Source organism: Dreissena polymorpha, chromosome 8, assembly GCF_020536995.1.
Source record: "Dreissena polymorpha isolate Duluth1 chromosome 8, UMN_Dpol_1.0, whole genome shotgun sequence".
Classification (NCBI taxonomy): Eukaryota; Metazoa; Mollusca; class Bivalvia; order Myida; family Dreissenidae; genus Dreissena; species Dreissena polymorpha.
In genome coordinates, this window is record NC_068362.1 from 71,899,139 (window position 1) to 71,919,346 (window position 20,208).

The 20,208-nt window shown below is 37.0% G+C and overlaps 2 protein-coding genes across 2 annotated transcripts; one reads left to right on the top strand and one right to left on the bottom strand.

Annotated features, from left to right (window-relative positions):
• Positions 1 to 959: 959 nt before the first annotated feature.
• LOC127842516 (uncharacterized) lies at positions 960 to 7,200 on the bottom strand. Its single transcript, XM_052372062.1, has 8 exons — positions 7,057 to 7,200; positions 6,024 to 6,047; positions 5,161 to 5,268; positions 4,938 to 5,035; positions 3,895 to 4,009; positions 3,029 to 3,202; positions 2,278 to 2,441; positions 960 to 1,269 (listed from the first exon to the last, which is right to left on the bottom strand). Exons 1-8 carry the CDS (start codon positions 7,124 to 7,126, stop codon positions 1,171 to 1,173), a joined length of 852 nt encoding a protein of 283 aa, XP_052228022.1. The 5' UTR covers positions 7,127 to 7,200; the 3' UTR covers positions 960 to 1,170.
• A 1,499-nt stretch (positions 7,201 to 8,699) lies between these two features.
• LOC127842517 (uncharacterized) lies at positions 8,700 to 14,301 on the top strand. Its single transcript, XM_052372063.1, has 8 exons — positions 8,700 to 8,848; positions 9,164 to 9,187; positions 9,359 to 9,466; positions 10,589 to 10,686; positions 11,077 to 11,191; positions 11,831 to 12,004; positions 12,368 to 12,531; positions 14,005 to 14,301. Exons 1-8 carry the CDS (start codon positions 8,779 to 8,781, stop codon positions 14,101 to 14,103), a joined length of 852 nt encoding a protein of 283 aa, XP_052228023.1. The 5' UTR covers positions 8,700 to 8,778; the 3' UTR covers positions 14,104 to 14,301.
• Positions 14,302 to 20,208: the final 5,907 nt, after the last annotated feature.

Sequence of the window (20,208 nt, forward strand, 5' to 3'; positions counted from 1 at the left end):
AGAACACACTTCACCGAATAGTTTGGAAACGCCATTTCGGAGATGTGTATTGAAATTGACATTTTGATGATGGTGACATAATTTGTTAAATCACTTGTTTAAATAGTCGAGGATTAGCATACAGTTTTCATTTTATCTTGACTGTCTGTGCAACACTTGCGAGTGCAATTACTATATCGATATTTAAGATGTATTGTCCCATTGATGAAGTCATTTCACTTTTGTAGTGCGAGCTGTGGTAATTTTTTTTAAATAAACTTTGTTGTGATTTATGACTTTAAACAAGAATAAAATATTTACGTTCTTGGTAACAACTTGTTTGTTTTGTTGAGCCTAATTCATGTTGATAGAAATTGTTGACTTTATTGCAAATCCCCCGTAACTCCAAATATTGACTGATATAAGAACTTCCTGTTGACCATGATATAAAATAAAACTTATCAGGCAACGTTATATCAGGCAGATATCAATGCGGTGGTATGATAAATATTCGTTCGGTAATAATCTCAAGAAACAAGAGCATCGTCCTTTGAGTTATAATTTTGTTTATCGACTCTAAAGACTAATCACTCACCTAACATGACTGGAAGTTGGGCAAAAAAACATAAGGCGTTAATGAATGTAATCGGGCGAGGACTTATTTCCGTATACTCTGTAAACAGGTAACATCATGCATAGAACAACAGCACATACTTGGACGGAACGTACAGTTATGGTTGGGATTTTGAAGCCATAATTTCTTAGCCAATCAGTCCACATTTCGATTTTGTAAGTATGCTTGCTCTGATTATTAAGGTCGAAAAGTACAAGACGCGGAATGTCGTCATAATCGACCCCGTAATATTGCACGTAAAAGTAAGTGCCTATACACAAAATCAACATTAAGTTACATATATGGAAATAATATTATTTGTCATCAATAAATAAGAATTTATGGTTAACAACAACAACAACAGCAATACTACATTTCAGTTTATTTTTTTACTCGGATTTACTACTGAACGAATGTTCATCCCAAAGGTTTACGGAAACTAAATTAGTTATTGCAACGGTGTCAGATGTTTTGCACACATTGTAAAACGCGAAATTTGTTGCTCGGTCCACCGGAAACCCTCAAGATTGTCACGTGGACGGGAAACGCCCTCGTCTCGTGGTCACGGGGTCGCTCAGCTAACACGTGTCGCCGTAGGCGCTGCTCGTGAGGTAGATGTGCAGCGTGGTAAGCGTCCCCAAACTGCTCAGACAAGTGGGAACCTCCTTCATGAAGCTCTGTCAATCAGGCATGCATAGACGTAAACAATACCATATCCTCTGTCAGAATACCACAAGCTCTGTCAACAATACATGTATATACATCAATACCACATCCTCTGTCAGAATAACACAAGCCTTGTCAACAATACATGCATATACATAAATACCACATCGCCCGTTAGAACAACCAGAAGCCCTGTCAATCATGAATGCATGCAAATTAATACAACTTACTCTGTAATCACGCATACATGCAAATGAATAAAACAAGTCATGTCGATCATGCATGTACACATATGACAATCGTCTGCACAGTACGAACTTCCGCGCTGGTAGCAGAATTTTAAAGTTATGTTGTTTGATTTTTCTTACAAAAGAAGAGCTTTAATAAACAAACGATTCTACATCAAGTCGGTAGTGATGAATGTCACCCACAACATTCTAATAATTTTTTTGTTGGTTTATTTTAAATCGTCTTGAAATCTATTCAGATCCGCTTAGCCACGAACAATAGAACGGGCATGTTTCAAGGTTAGCAAATTCACATATACTAACAAGCACAATAACACAACGGAAAAGTTGATTTTTTGTTTAGTTCAGAACAAGTTAAGTGGTGGCCGATTTCTGCTTTTTCGTTCTGTCAATTTGGCTGGTTTGGCCTGCTTGCCCAGAATGACAAAAAGGCAAACCTGACACCTTAAATAAATAATTAGTACAAACATATCGCTATGAAGCCTCTGATTTGTCGTTCTGACGTGTTGGAACAGCATAAAAATTATGGCAAAATTGTATATTGAACGTTTTGGTGAGTCTATTTGTCGTTTCGGCGCCTGTTCTAACCCGCCAACACCACAGAAGGATGTGACTGAAATCAACCACCGTATGTTTATGTACGAATACACCGTTTGGTGATTCTAAATTCATTGTCGTTGTTGTGAACACAACATGAATTAAAATCACAAATCGTATTTTTACGAATTTGTTATTTATATACATGTTTAAAATGTAAAATCATAATCTCACCCCGTACACGCTCTGGCCCGGATGTTCCAGACGCTTGGATGACTGGATGTTCATTGCAAACGCCCATCCAAAACCGTTGAGGACATTGTCATTGTAGAGTAGGAACATCGGGTAAAGGTTATCACACGACATGTCCTTGTGTAAATTATACCAGAAATGATCTCCTGTTAAGAAACATACTGGATATTGTAATATCTAGAAGTATTTCCGTTATTGTAGTCTTGCTGCAAAAAAGGCGCGCAACTTCACGTGATGATTAAGGATTATATTTGTAAAGTTTCATCCCTGTAGCAGATATACTATTAAAATTTCGGGCGACAGAAATTAATTGTATTTTTCTTCAAAGGGCCATAACTCTGGTTTTATAGAAAATATTCTACACATGATCAATACTTCAATACTTTTATATCAAAATTAAAATTAAAATATCATTTTGCAGCAATATTTTACGCGAGACAAAAATCTGCCGACAGGGTCGGCAATGGCTAATCTTAATTCCCCCAGGTTAAAACCGTCATCCTAATGAGAGCTAAGCGAACCCATGGTCATTTTGTTACACACCGGTATCCACTTCAATCCTTACCGACTTAGTCTTCCGCAGGAGAAGTTAAACCGAGGTGCAGTCTTCTTCACGAGGATATAGCCAGGGGTCTTGTGATGGAACCAGCTGGTCGTCTGGAGCTATGGTCATATGTTAGAAATGCCTGCGCACTTGATAAATAATTGAGAATCTACTGAGCATATAACATACCCATTGAAATGAAGCACTTTCCCTCGGTCCACCGACTAGCTCGGGCAGCCTCAATGGTCATCGGGATTGCCTCTGAGTCCGTTAGCGGGTTTGTGCCGTTTTGGATCCACAGACCGGTCCCCGTGCCCTGCGTCCGGAACTCCGTCTCGGTACGTCCGGTACTGCAGATCTTATCTGGTGTAAAGACGTATGGTTTGTAGACATACACTGCAAGAGACTTTGGAAAAAGCAAGATTTTCCCAGGTACAAACGATGCTGACCGATTTTATGCTTCATTGGTAGTTTCAATCATACAATAACGATTTGTCGACGTGATTTTGAAAGGATTTTTATTGATTAAGTTTATTTGACACCCCCCTCCTCTTCCAGATAAGGGGCCTTTTCAAAATCTAGCACATTCTGGGATATGATTGTTTTAAAGAATTTTGTATAAAATAGATGATTGCATTTTCTATACCGTGCACGAAAGTGGATCAACTTGAAATATAGTTTTAGGGTAAATTTTGGTTAGAGATGAAAATCGGTAAATAAAATGGATACAAGTCTTGGAGATCGCATACCTCTTCGAATAGCGCAAATTTGGGTTATCTAGAGTAAAATAAGCAACCTTTTAACGGTCTTATATCGAGAGCATGTTATGATCGCCAAAATAATGTAAATAGATATTTGTTTATTTTTAAATAATACAATTCCCAGCAACACGCTCTAAGTGCCATGCCATAAGCAGCACAGTCGCGGCATAGTGGCGACACACTGCCTTTATTCGTAACAAATAGAGCGACGAACATACACATTTTTTAGAAGAGGTAAAGAATATATACTCTAAAGTAATTATTAAAATGAAAGGCACACAGGAACACGTGTACCTGTCGGAACAAAGTACGCTGTGATGAAGAATCGGGCCCCATTCGCCACCATTGGGTGGCTCACCAGGGGAGGGAACGGGTAGTGGTTCGGGTTGGGGCTGTAGTTCTTCTCGATCTAAAGCAAAATCAGATAATCTTACTCAGAATTACTGCCTCGTGAAAGTAGGCGACATTAATAAGTCAAGAGGTTTATTTCAGCTCTGCGTACAATTGTTTTTAATAAGCACCGGCTGTTCGAATGCGAAGCAGGGCACTCAGTCTTCGTTTCTTACTTTTGCATAAATATTTTAGTTGCGATCAAATCTGTACATTTTTGTTTTGTGTTTCGAATAATATTGTGTTTCAAATTTTCTTCGTAACATTTTTGTATGTTAAACATGTACAATTTAAGATAGTATGTGTGTGTATTTGAGACGATGTCCAACTCTTGATCAAGTCTTTGTTTTGTTTCTGTAACCAACATTGAGATTGAAGATTATTCAGTTTTTTTACGTCGGTCTGGATACCTGACATGTACGCATTGACGTCACACATCACGATCACCCATCGCTCTCCTTACATTATAAATACTCACGAGAGACAGTTAAATCATACTTAATCGCGGGACCATAACGTAACGTTTTTTCATTTCTTGAGTACCTTGGCAAACAGCGAAGACCCTGATGAGACGCCGCATGATTCGGCGTCTTATCAGGGTCTACGCTGTTTGCTTAAAGGGATTTCTGTAAGAAATATTATAAATATAGAAATAAATATACAAGACATCCCTAATTTTGGAAAAAAAATCGATCCAATTTAGAAGGACGGGAGAGTCCATTAAGCATAAATGGGTTAACCGTCCACGAATTTAACACAAACACATCGGACAATGACTGACGCAAACTCCACATTTTTTTCCAAAATCAGAAATCCTCAAATGCAAGTCCATGAAAAAGTCATAAAAACAGGAAATGTTATGCCGACAAATAGACTTGACTTTACAGTATTTGATATTTTCGGGGGCGAAATTTCCCGCTAGCACGTCACCATCTAAACAGCCATACCCCAGCTTGGATGCCGGCTATGTAACCATTGACGTCGTATAGAAGGATCACACCTAGGTCACTGTCCTTCCAGAACCTCTCGCCAAGAAATGGGCCGTCTGAAACACGCCAATAAATCTGACGTTTATAACGTGTAATAAATTGGGATATCATTGGCCGTTTGAAGCTGAATATAAAATGTCAAATGTATGCAGAGATCTATCAGTTGCATCAGTGAGTTTACTTTGACAGGCGGTGCCGGTGTCCATCTTGACCCATCCGTCACTGGTCGCTTCCGCTTTTGTTCTGGGAACACCCTGGAACGAGCTGAACGGGTTGATCCCCCATGTCACTGGAAAAAGAAAATTTGAAGACCACTCTTAAAGGGACCTTTTCACAGATTTTGGCATGTATTGAAGTTTGACATTAAATTCTTAATATTGATAAATGTAAACGTTGGATCTAAAAAGCATCAGTAAAAAAAAACAGAATAAAATTAAAGAAAGAAAAGAGACCCTCAACTCGGCTGGAGCCACTGACCGCTTGAGTAAAAGTCTAATGCTTAGACCACTCTGCCATCCGTGCTCATACAATTAGTGCTGTATTTTATACTTTAAATAAGCAATCCTCGTTGTGTCACAAAATGTATATAATGGATATTTTAACGCATAAAAATGTTCAGTATTATTGTTTCCTCACAAATATCTTAACTACAACAAAAAATGCGAATCTGAAACATTCTTTTTATTTTGTCAATTTACCAAAACGTGAAAATGTCCCTTTAATAATTTCAAGAGGATTCTGCTATGAATATTAAATTTGAATCGGGTCAAGGTCAAAATTAAGTACGGTGATACAATTGGATACGGTCATTCTTTGCAAGTATCGAAGCAATGTAGTGTTTTGCGGAAGTGATGGCCAATCACTATATGCTTCCCGCAAAACCTATATTTCTCCCGGTGGGGCGAAATTTAATCCCAAAATATGTCGCAATAAAACAGACTACCAGACATAGATAGTATGAATTGTTGCAATAGAACTCAAATTCGTGTTTGTTTTATCCCTTAAAATTAAAGTATCCAAGTTGTTCGAAGCTGTACTACATACCTTTTAATCCATCCCAGTGCGATTCTGAAAGATAAAAGACAGCGGTTGAAGAACTTTATATACAAAGACGGATAATTTATCGCAATTAGAAGAAAATTAGAACTACCGGTATTCACTGTAAATCAACATCAAAAATTCAAATCAACGGTTACGTTGACACGCGTGTTTAATAACTTTACACAATAATTTACTGATATCGAAAAAAAAACACATATTTATCTACAATAAATAAATTGTAACCAATTATTTGGTTGCTTGTAAAGTTACATTTTTCGCCGTTTTCAACATTATTTTAGTCATCACGGCGATTAGTAAACCACTCACACTTTTCATTGGAGAGCTACTTTCCCCGTACTTAGTGAACATACGTATGCCAGTATCTGAAAACTGCCCTGCTTTAATCAACAGTAGGGGATAAAAGGATTGAAACGGACAGTCAACCAGATTGACAAAAAAAAGAAAAGTTATAAAAAACCATCATTAAATGCTATATATTGATATTAAAAAACAGTAACCCTGAATAGGGCTCGAACCACTGACCCCTGGAGTCCTGGAGTAAAAAAATCCCATTTAGACGATTCGGCCATCAATGCTTATTCAATGAGCATTGTATTTTATACTTTATATAAGCAATCCTCGTAGTATCGCAAAATATAACGACAACAACAGAACTCTCCAAATAACCTGAAAGACATACTCAGTAAAATTTTATTACCGAATATACTGAAAATATGATAACACCATTTTCCAAGTAATGTCATATACCAGTTGTGGTATTTTTTACGATATAAACTAATAATTGTTAAAACACACACGGTATTTTAGAACTCTTCTATTTTTCGAGATTTATAGCAATCTGGTTGAACATCGCTTTAAAGACCTATCCCAGGCCCCAATACGATCATATTACTTATATATAAAATGTATAAAAGCAACAACTAACACATAAAAACAGTCTCGCAATTACTTATATATAAAATGTATAAAAGCAACAACTAACAAATAAAAACAGTCTCGCAACGAAGTAACTCACGATTTCTCCCTAATATGAAGGCCTGGCAGGCGGCACACGACAACACGAGAAGCGCGATCTTTCCCAACATGATTCCGACACAGCGACAGATCTAGTGACTCGAGCAGCTATATAGCCAGCCGTGGTGTCATTAAATAGACTGTTCTAGAAGTAGGGTACATGTATTGGTCTTCACAGATATCGAGTTAAAACGTAATGTTCTATTTTATCGTAAAAGAAGGTTATTATCCATCACGGATACCGACGTTGGCATGAATGCTCGAACTCAGCCGATTAGAAAGCGTTGGCTACGAAAAAATGCTCGACGTATGGTACTTTTTAATGCAAGAGAATTGTCCATCTATGGATTATGTTAAAAATTACTGTTATGATAAAGGACAATTTAATTAGTAAACCACACTATGTCACACGCCAATAGCTAAGCGTTTACATTTTCTCTATTGCGATACGCAAAATCAAAATTGCTAACGAAACCAAGTTGAAAATATTAGCTCTGACTGAAACAGAGCATCTTTCTTTCGAATTTTCTATGGTTTGAGCTTCAACATAAATAATCTGTGTTAGAGCTATTTGTTCACATCGTGGGTGAAAATAGACTCTTCGGGACGGTATGGGTAAAATCAATATTTGTTGTTTTTTTTAATTCAATATAAGAAATACAATGAATACATGTATATGATCATAAAACAAAGTGATACCATGTAGCAGCAATAATGTTCAAACATGTTATACAAAATATGCTAATATGTACTTTTTTGACCTTGTGATTTCCTTTTGATTAAAAAAATGTTAAAAATCTATTTTTCTTTGGTTGTCTGTGATAGGTGATTTTTAAGAAAGGAAAACAACAGAATAAGTATGAATAAGGATGAGTTGCATAAAATGGGTAGAAAGCATACTGGACTTGTTTATGAAAGTTTAATGTGTTTTGATTTTTGTTCAAATATATGAAGTGTATCATTGTTTAGGGCTATTTTTTTGGTAAACATGTTTGCCAGGTAACACGCAATCTGTATAATGCGGGTTTTTAACCCTTTACCACTTAGATACGTATTTTAACGCATTTGTAGTCCCTTAGAAAGTTATATTTAATTAAAGATATTTCTTACTAGATACAAGTTTTTAAGGCTTCATCTCCAAAGCTTTGATACTGATGAGCAGCAAACAGCATAAAACCTGAACAGACTGCGAGTTACTTGCAGGCTGTTCAGGTTTTATGCTGTTTGCACATAGCAATTTTCACTTTGCTTCTTAATGGGAAAGGGTTAATATCTTGATGAACATTTTGTAGGGTCAATAAGATTTTGTGAAAAGCGTGTTGGTTATCTATAGGTAAAGTAATACTCGTATCAAAGTTTTTATTTCCCGATGACGGATACAACACGTTGATAGGCGTAGGAGAAATTCGGTACGAAGTTCAGTAACATCAGTACGGTTACCTGTCTGGAATAGAGTTGGAATATCGGTATCTTGGCAAATATTGTCTACCTCAATATGATCATGCATTTTTCTTTTGCAAGATGTATGCTTTAGGAAGTAATTGTGTCGCACGCCGCGCATTTCTTTGTCGCCAATGCTTTTTTATCGGTTGTTTTCGAGCGCTCATTGCGAACTCCGATATCTGTGAAGGCCAATACCCTACTTCTACAACGGTCTATTTAATGACACCATGGCTGGCTATATAGCTGCTCGAGTCACAAGATCTGTCGCTGTGTCGGAATCATGTTAGGAAACATCGCGCTTCTCGTGTTGTCGTGTGCCGCCTGCCAGGCCTTCATATTAGGGAGAAATCGTGAGTAACTTCGTTTCAAAATATAGTAGTAGTATTGCTTATTTATTACATCAACAGTGTGTTGCCGTTGTATTTAATTATTGTTAGTGGTTGCAATGATAGAGCAATTTATATCGATAAATATAGCATTGGTAATATTTTTACAGTATGTTATGTTTTTGTAGACAACCGTACATTTGTTTATTACCGCCTACGTTTTATGATACCTTCGTCAGCCATTTCATTAATTAAAATTTCATATAAGATTAGTTTTTAGATACGTTACCCGTACTTTTCGTATGAAGTTCGTGAATAACCTTTTTTGTTATATTTTAGAGTCTCACTGGGATGGTTTAAAAGGTATGTGTGACAGCTTTGTGAATTTGTAAGACTTAAATTATAAAGACACAAATGCTCGGAAATGAACCAACTGAGTGTAGCCACTGTATCACGGATAATTAATCATGATTTGGTATTGAACATGCTTATTTATATCTTTATTATTGTGTTGTTAAACCTCCCTGGTTTCAGTGACATGGAGCATCAATCCCTTGACCATGTTCCAGGGTGTACCCAGAACCATACCGGAAGCGACCAGTCACGGATGGGTCAAGATGGACACTGGCACCACCTGTCAAAGTAACTTAAAGGGGCCTTTTCACAGATTTTGGCATTTTTTTAAACTTATTCATTAAATGCTTTATATTGATAAATGTAAACATTGGATCGTAAAAGCTCCAGTAAAAAATCAAGAAAAAAATTTTAAAAAAGGAAAAGAACATTACCCGGAGCAGGTTTCGAACCAGTGACCCCTGGAGTCCTGCCAGAGTCCTGAAGTAAAAACGCTTTAGCCTACTGAGCTATTCCGCCGAGTACACATTCTTGACGTATTTTATACGATATATAAGCAATCTTCGTAGTTTCACAAAATTTAACGACAAAAACAGAACTCTCCAAATTATTCAATCGTTTCGCGTTGCAACGCTTTATAATTTTTAGGTTTTAAAATCGTCAAAAGATGTATATAATGGCTATATTAGAGCATGGTTAATGTTCAGTATTACTGTTTCCTCACAAATATCATAACTAAAACGAAAACTTACGAATCTGAAACAACTTTTTTCAATTTTGTCAATTTACCAAAGCGTGAAAAGATCCCTTTAATAGATATTACTGATAGATCTCCACAAGGGCCACATAAGTAAAGCCTCTTAGGACAATCTTAACTTATTCTGATATAACTATTTAATAAAAACATAAAAAATACTCTTTGCACATTGTGTGAAACCAATTCTGTTGGAAATCGGTCAAAACAAGGTAATGCATGCGTATTTATTATATTCAATTACTACAAGCACAATAAATGTTAAATTATTCAGCGGCGGACTTCAAGAAAAGCATTAATTAAAAAAAGTATTAAATAAATTGCCGTGGCATAGCGGATATGTGTCCGCCTAGCGACCGGAAGGTCATTGGTTCAAGTTTTAATCCCAACTAGGGAGCGGTCATTCGATTATCTCCAAAATACATTAAGTTCTGATTCTACCCAGGTAACGGAACATAGATCGTTTCAATATTTCTCAAGCTTTCGATCCAATATCGATATAAATAATTTATTGTACACTGAATCGATGATACACTAAGTTCAGGAAGGCTAATATACACGAGTCGCTGTAAATAGTGGAATTTATATGTTCAGTTTCAAAAGTTTTCTTTTAAATGCAACTCAGATGTATTACTTGCGTACATGGCATGTTTCAGACGGCCCATTCCTCGGCGAGAGGTTCTGGAAGGACGGAGACCTGGGTGTGATCCTGTTGTTTGACGTCCATGGTTACATAGCGGGCATACAGGCAGGGGTAAGACCGGTTTAGATTGTGCATAATGTTCGCCCTATACAATTTAATATCGCGTGCTACTCCGGCTTAGATCTAAATATTGGTTACAGTCTGATCCTTCTGTATGACGTCACGGCTACATAGCGGGCATACGGGCAGGGGTAAGACTGCATAGATTTTGAAGAAAGTACGCCGATAAAATATAATATCTTAAGCCAGTACTGATGAGAATAACCTGCTATCTTAATGTTTGTTAGAGCCATTTATAGATATCCTTCGGAACATACAGCATAGGGGCATTAGCTGACATTGCATTTGAGTACTGAAAATAATGTGAAATTAAAGTGGATTGTATTTCTCCTGCTTAAACGAGGCAATTAATTTAAGTTGTATCATATAATTGTGTTGTAGATCGAGAAGAATTACAGCCCCAACCCGAACCACTTCCCGTTCCCTCCCCTGGTGAGCCACCCAATGGTGGCACATGGGACCCGCTTCTACATCACAGCCTACTTTGTTCCGACAGGTACACGTGTTCCTGTGTGCCCTTCATTTTAACAAGATGCTGTGTATATTTGGATTTTTTACCGCTACCAAGCATATTGTACGTTAATCGCTCCGTTTGTTTTTGTTTAAGAACGTTTTGGTCTATAGCGCTAATGGCAAAACACTCGGAAAGTTGTAAAATGAAAATGTGAAGCATAACAAGACTCTGTTGATTCGAATCACGTTCTCGTTTCAGTACTGTTTAAAACTGTAATGGTTTACTCTTACTATGCCACACTAACGGAATTGTAAGAAAAATGCGTAGCCCTAGAATATATGAAGTCCACGTTACTTCCGGTCGTTTGTCCTGTGCGTACATACATTTTACCATAACTAATATACTTAACTGCCGAAACAAACCTTATATTCGACCAACCATCGAGCGCAAAATACACTCGCACTATAAATAATGTATACGCTTTTCCGGAAGGCGCAACATTTTGGAAAACTCACTTATATGGGGTTAGGCCTACAAAAACGATTCTTGTAAAATCCTTTCCAAACATGCCATATCAATTATTATCACCTGAATGAAACTACCATTGGATAAGCGAATGGTGTTTTTCAAGTCTAGTTTAATAATGAAAAAATGTATTGCAACGACGCATGTACATGCCAGATAAGATCTGCAGTACCGGACGTACCGAGACGGAGTTCCGGACGCAGGGCACGGGGAGTGGTCTGTGGATCCAGAACGGAACGAACCCGCTGACGGACTCAAGGGCCATCCCCATGACCATTGAGGCTGCCCGCGTTAGTCGGTGGACCGAGGGAAAGTGCTTCGCTACCATGGGTATGCCCCCCCTGGCATGGTATTTCGGGGTTTCAATGTGAAATCTTTACATCTCTGGAACCTGCCAGAATAAGTCATTCAAGTGCAGTTTTCCAAAACCTGATCGTAACCCTATTGCTCATAACGTCGTGCAGTTTGTTTAATGTATTTGTTGTGTAGTACGCAATTGCATTACCCCAGTTGCATGTTATTTGCTACATGCATCATTTGCACTAGTGATGCGTGTCAATCGTACAATCGGTGTTTGTTTTAATAATGACATTATTAATTAATTATATTATATTAATTATTTAATTAATATATTAAATAAATAATATTATATATTATATTAATTATATGACAACCTTTATTGTGTTATTTTAGGAGTACATTTCTGGTATAATATCCACAAGGACATGTCGTGTGAAAACTTTTACCCGATGTTCCTGCTCTACAATGGCGGCGTTCTAAACGGTTTCGGTTGGGCGTTTATGATGAACATCCAGTCATCCAAGCGTCTGGAACATCCGGGCCAGAACGTATATGCAGTGAGAAAAATATTTCTCTATAAATATACAGATTTGTTAAATATGTTTATTTATTGAGCATAGGTCATGTGAACGTATATTACTTAGAATTAAGGAGTAAATAAGTAGATTTACCGGTATACTGAAACTTTGTACTGGCGTTGCATTAATTATATTGTGCGCGTGTGCTTGTGTTTCCCTTCTTTCATTTGCCAATGAGTTGATTATTTTCGGCTGCCGTCGCATCTGTTTAAGTTTTTGGTTATTACTGAGCGCATTAAAATATATGTATGTATTTGCTTAACGGAACAAAGAATATTCAGTTGTATTAGGTCGCAATCGGCAGCGTGTATCTCGCGAGCGAACATTTTAAATCTTCATTCAGGGCTTGCAGAGAATGTGCGCGCTGCCCTGTGGGAGTGTGCACTCGAGATATGAACCTCTCTGTCTGTTGAACGTTATACTTGTATTTATGTATTTGTGAATGACATAGCTTGTGGTATTCATGAGTTTGTATGAATGTATGACATACATGGCTTGTAATATTCATAGGTATGCTCGCATGATTCACATAGATTGTGACGTTAATTCGTGTACATGCATTATTGGCAGATGTTATGATGTTTTTGTGTACATGCATGCTGTACAGAGCTCGCGTTGTTCGTGTGTGTACATGCATGCTTGACATGTCAATGTGATGTTTACTGGAGTACATGAGTAATTAACAGAAATTTAAATATCCATGTGTGATTATAAAAGATTAACAGAACGTGTGATGTTCATTTATGCACATATATGATTAACAGAACTTGTGATGTTCATTTGTGTACGTGCGTGATTGACAGAGCTTGTAATGATCATTTATGCACATATATGATTAACATAACTTGTAATGTTTATTTGTGTCCGTGCGTGATTGGCACAACGTGTGATGTTTATTTATGCACATATATGATTAACAGAACTTGTGATGTTCATTTGTGTACGTGCGTGATTGGCAGAGCTTGTGATGTTCATTTGTGCACATGCGTGATTGACACAACTTGTAATGTACATTTGCGTACATGCATGATTGACAGAGCGTATGATGTTTATTTGTGTGCATGCATGACTGACAGAGTTTGTGATGTCAATTTGCGTACATGCACGATTGCAAGATCTTGTGGTTTTCATTTGTGTACGTCCATGATTGACAGAGCTTGTGATGTTTCTTTGTGTACAGGCATGATAAACAGAGCGTGTGATGTTCATTTGTGTGCATGCATGGCTGACAGGGATGTGATATAGCTGTATTTACCGGCATGATTGACAGAGATTGTGGTGTTCTTACATGTGGTATTGATGTGTGTGAATGACTGAATGCAAAGATTGTGGTATTCTTACAGAGGATGTGGTATTTATTAGTTCAAACGCATGACTTACATACTTTAATGCAAGTACACGCATACAAGATAGAGGTTATGGTATTGACGTTTATGCATGCCTGATTGACAGAGCTTCATGAAGGAGGTTCCCACGTGTATGAATAGTATGGGGACGATAACCACGCTGCACATATACCTAACGAGCAGCGCCACGGCCGACAACTGCTAGCTAGCCGACGACGTTATCACGTGACGGAAAGTGTCCAATCCAGTGAGCAGCTTGTGGGTTTCCGGAAGAACAAATATGACCTTTTACAAAGTGTGTACACAATTGAACACAGCGGGGATTATTTCGTGTTTTTACCTAACTTTTGGTTATGTAAATAAGTTCACATTATGCATCAGTCAATAAATAAAATGCACCTTACTGTACTACTGTTGTTGCTAAAACTATATTTTCTTCTATCGAATAAAACGGTTAAAATATTGATTCCATACATGGCTCTTGAATGCTTACATATGTTGTGTCCTGATATTACTTTACAATAATTGTAACTTCTTTTATCCGCACGTCAACGCTGCGTTCTGATTTGATAATTTGCCCACGTGACCTGTTTTCCCACTACACGATGAACCAGCTACATACTTTTTCACTTGAGATCAGCAGACACTTAATTTAATGCATAAACCAATTTGTTAACTATGTGTTTAGTTTGGTCAAAGTGCACAACAAATGAATTTTTAAGCTCTCTTTTCATCAAAATGTCTCCAGAATGTATGGCTTTAGTTTGACGCGCTTCTTCTACATCCTTTTAACAATAGACGACTTACGTTTTGGGTAGTAAAGTAGTACTTCAAGCAAAGATGGCTGCCATTGGTCACGAGATCTATCTTGCGGAGGATTCCACAGATAGTCGATGTATCACGATTTAAAGTTTATCCAATTGTGTTGCCTCTAAACCATCAAAGGCAGTGACGTCAATTCTTTTTGAAAAGATGATATATGCATGCAAAGTAAAACATAACTAGAAATGACCGTACTACATTTTGGTAAATAGGTTGTCAAATAACGTCTACATTTAGCGCTTAACTTCGTTGTTTTCATTTGTCAAAAGCAAAATGAGGTCATAGATTGTCGCGAACGTCAGCAACAAGTCGTTCAACGGAAATAAAATCGAACTGAAGTAAGATTAATAGGCCAGCGTTTACAAGAACGTTGTGGCCTTAATGATTTTAAATTAACTGTTGATGTTGTATTTTGTGCTCTTATTAAATATTAGTTTACTTACACAGATAAAATGCAAGAAAAGTATATTCAAATCTTAATCTTATTCACTGCAACAGATATTTAACAACACGTCGATCGTTCTTTATTTATTCCGGACGTTACTACAACTAAGTTTTATCAGCTCCAAATTAGATATTCAATATTGTATTTTAAATAGTTGTGCTATGGAATGATGAACATAACTTACATTAAATATTTGAAATTCCTAAGCAGTTGGGACAAATCATAAACAGATTTAACAATAAAATTAAAGTAGTTTTATACCGTTTGCTACAGAACCCGGATAGTGCCATCTATAATCTCGCGCTTCTTTCACCAAGGGCGACACTAGACACATGAAGCGATACTTGATCTTTTTCTTGACAGTCGCGGCGACGCACGATATTTTTCTTGACAGTCGTGGCGATACTTGATCTTTTTCTTGACAGTCGCGGCGACGCACGCTATATTTAACACAATATATCGCCCTTGGGTAGGTAGCAAAAAAGGTGATATATCGTGTTAAATATATCGTGCGTCGCCACGACTGTCAAGAAACATATCAAGTATAACATATCCGAAAGTTATTGTCCGAAATACAGGCTTCCGAATAAGAAACTAACTAAACGCCCAATTCCTTATTCAGAGGCCATACTTTCGGATAATTAAATGCGGATCATTGTAGAATAGCACAGCTTTATATTCGTTATTATTGGCGATGTTTAGTGTAAGATTTTGTTATTAATATCTCAGGTACAGTTCTTGAAGTCTTATCTGACCCTGAACTTTGGTCAAGACAATATGATAGCTGAAAACTAAACATGTTTAAAATATAATAGAATAAGGAACTATGTTATAATTAAATACAACAAAGTAGAAATGAACTGCAATTAATATTTTTATACCCTTCCTTCATTTACAATAATTTTCGTTGATTTATTCGTCTCGTTGGTTCATTTTAATTTATAATTTATAGAAAGAACATGCCAGTTTCTAATCCGATTTGAATAAGGAATAAGGAACCAGTTCCTTATTCCTTATTCAAACTGAATAAGGAACTTGATTATCATTACTTAAAACTAAGTAGACATGTATTGCAATTAGTAATTAAAAATACAACTGTAAAATGAGCCTATATATAATGATGTTCATTTATATGTGGTTAAATTTGGATCAATTTCTTTGATGTTTAAGTAAGAAAATGCCAGTTCCTTATTCGACTTGAATAAGGAATAAGGAACTGGTTTCTTTTTCCTTATTCAGTCGCGAAAAAGGAACTGGATTATAAATAAAAACAGACATGTTGAAATGTACAAGATTGCATTTTTATATCACATACATATTAAATAATGTTATGTGCTTTAGATTTTGTGGATGTGAAGTTGGTATTCGAATTAGAAAATATCGGTTCGGTTTAAACAAGAAATCCTATGCAAGCGTGAGGAACAATCATGAACATGCAACGTAATACATAAAGTAAATGTATTCGAGTTATTTTGTTTTGATTTACTTAAGAATTGTATGCATTATTTTTCTTTAAAACCCTATATCAAATATGTTAAGCTTGAATAAGGAATAAGGACCAGTTTCTTATTCGAATAAGGAACTAGGTCACATAACCCCAAACCGTAACTCCTGTTTTTAGGGTTACATGCAGTCAGTTTGATACTTAGCACACATTGTTGAGTGCATGCTACATAGGATTTGTGAAATACATTGCAAATGGCTAGTTTTGGTGTCAACTTGAAGGTATATTTGTAAGCAATAAGAAAATGAGTCATTTTTGTGCTCTACTTTTTGTGTTGATGGTTCCCGGCTTTGAAAGTAGGTCATACTATTTGAGCCCAAAATGGTTGTCTGCACAGCTGTAAAAACCGGTTTGTCTATTCTAAGGTAAATATTTTGAGTTAGCACACATAGAATTTAATGACATGCATTTTTTTCAAAAGATTATGCATTTATCTTTTCAATGATGTATGATGATATAGTGGGTATGCGCTTGATCATGGTAAAAATTGATATCGAACTTCAACTATTTGTTGTAATATAGAAGGAAATTAATTGCGCATGCGCAACCTTTAAGCACATCCGACCAAGTTAGTCGTCTGCCAGAATTTTGACAATTGACCATCAAAAGCTCTCTGTATTGCAAAACATAACTGCCAGATGTCATTTGACCCAAATTAGGGCTGTTTACGATTGGGCTGTTGCACTTGGGGTCATAAGCGGAGTAAATACAGTGATCATGCATTCTTTATGAATGAAATCTCCAGTTGTAAAGACACACCTCCGGATTGGACCAATGAAATCACTCGTATGTTTAAAATGTCAGTTGAAATGTATGTAAACAAAGGTTTCAAACGGCGCTGGACAGTTAGTCTTGATGCAGAATGTAACGACAATAACGGTCATAATGTTTTTTCATACGTTTTATTGAATTATGGTATCGAACTACATGAACTTTGTAGGGAAGTTGCCCTTTACTCCGTGAAGATTTCAGTCTTAAAGACAGCATGATCACTGTCAACTGGGTCATGCGAGTTGTGTATCGTGTTATTTCTTAAAAGTTGACCCAGCATTTGTAAAAATATTGCAAGACATATACAATTCCAGAAAGGAAATTCATTTCTGCGTTGAATAAGACCGAGATCGTGAAAATCGCTGCACAATTGATGAAGATATGGCTGTTCAAAGCGATGCACCCCGTTTTGGGCTGATTTTGAGTTGCATACCTTGTTATATATATATTTGATAATGAAATATTTTTTTTCAAAAAAGTTAATTTTTCGTTATAATATGATTATTTATCATTCAAAATGATGTTTTCACTAATTAATATCATAGCCACACGCTAACCACCTGTGGTCCGAGACGGAACTTGAGCCAAGGAATCATAGGTCCAGGTGCGACATGCGTCGTCCATCGGTCGTCCATCCGGCGTTGTCCGTCGGTCGTATGTCGGTCGTCCCTCGTCCGTCCTCCGGTCGTCTATCGTCCGTCCTCCGGTCGTGGTACGTCGGTCGTCCGTCGGTTGTCCATCCGGCTTCGTCCGTCGGTCGTCTTTCGTCCGTCCTCCGGTCGTCCATCCGGCGTCGTCCGTCGGTCGCTAGTCAGTCGTCCCACGTCAAAACATCGGTCGTCCGTTGGTCGTCCATCAGTCGTCCCTCGGTTGTATGTTGGTCTTCGTCCATCGGTCGGTCGTCCGTTGGTCGTCCGTCATCGTCGAAGTGGTAGTCGTAGTAGTTGTAGTAGTAGTAGTAAAAAAAGTAGTAGTAGTAGTAGTAGTAGTAGTAGTAGAAGTAGTAGTAGAAGTAGTAGTATAAGTAGCAGTAGTAGTAGTAATAGATGTAGTAGTAGTAGTAGTAGTAGTAGTAGTAGTAGTAGTAGTAGTATAGGTAGTAGTAGTAGTAGTAGTAATAGTAGTAGCAGTAGTAGTAGTAGTAGTAGTAGTAGTAGTAGTAATAGTAGTAGTAGTAGTAGCAGCAGAAGCAGGAACAACAACAGCATTAGTAGTAGTAGTAGTAGTAATAGTATTACTAATAGAAGTATGTTATGTTATATCAGAGCCTTGCCTTTATGACGTTTTCATTGGCTGATTAATTTGAGGGAACAAGATAGTATTTGATTGGCTATCTAACTCGTTGCCACGAGTTAACTAAGTTGGGATCTCGTGATCTCGAAATTCTCTCCTCTTTTGTGTAATGCAGCCTTCCTTTATTTACTGCACCGCTCTTTTTTAAACTGCACTCCTCTTTTAATTAGTTTTGCACTCCTCGTTTTTCTATCTCGTGGCCACGAGTTACTAAGTCGTGGCAACGAGATAGAAAAAAGAGGAGTGCAATTTTAAAAAAGAGGAGTGAATGTCACCTCTATGCCACCGTACGTAACACTATTTTTGTGTGCGAGAGCGAAAATTATAAGAAACTAGCAAACGGTGTACATGTAGAGATAATAAAGTTTTGCCTAATATTGACTAACAAACCCGGAGCATTGCACGTCATCACTCTTGAGCCTTTCAAGTGATGCTAGACTTGAGCTAGTGGTATAATTTGGTTTAAAAAGTGCACGTTCTGTTTAAATTGTTGTGAGGATGCTTGCCAAATATTCCCGTCGCATAGTAAATGAACTACTTGTATTCGTGCGCATGAATGTTGACGCATTATTGTGCTGTTTCATATATGCGCTTATTAAATGATCGGTCGTTTTGTTTTGATTAAGCAAATTTATTTAACAATCCCATAATCCTCGATAGTTAAATAGGCCTTAAATCACACATCTACTATCACGTTCTCCATATTTAGACTATGTATGCAACACATTCAAGTATTCAAGTGTCCAATTTGACTTAAACTTTCCAGAGAGCAACATGGTTGTTGTCGCAAATGATGAATCATACCAAATAACATCACCTTAGGGCAACATCCAATGTCTGTTTTAGTTTACACATGTTTTAACCCACTTATTTTATAATAAGTGATACGAATAGTGCTTAAACATCTACGGTACTTGTCATCCAGCCAATATCGGGCCGATGTTGGCATGTTTGTTGGGAACATAAACGCTTCGACAAATGCCTTTAAATACATACCTTGAGAAAAACAAACAACTGACCAGCGTCGTAGCCACGCTGAGGCACACCGAGGCAGTTGTCTCGGCTAAAATTTGCAGAGCCATGTTGAGATTACAAAGAAAAAAAAAGGAAAATTAATGTCAAAGAATAAAATCTATATAAGAAATTGAGGCATTTGAATGAATTTCAGGCACTCATATTCACAAACATATAATATCATTGAGTACAATAGGTTCGTGTTGAGGCAGATATTATTATTTCAATTTCAGCGTCGTAGCCACGCTGCAAATCAAATACCGATAGGTAAAAGTACGCTAATTCTGATACGGTTAAGTGTACAATTTTCGCAAAGAAAAAGAATCGTGATTAATTCTTAACAATCTGTTCCAAATAATATTAATAACTAACTGATTAAATGGTCATTTGCACGGTGATGCACATGGCTGAATGATCGATATTCTACTGAAATCTTGAAAATAATAATACATTTTTTTATG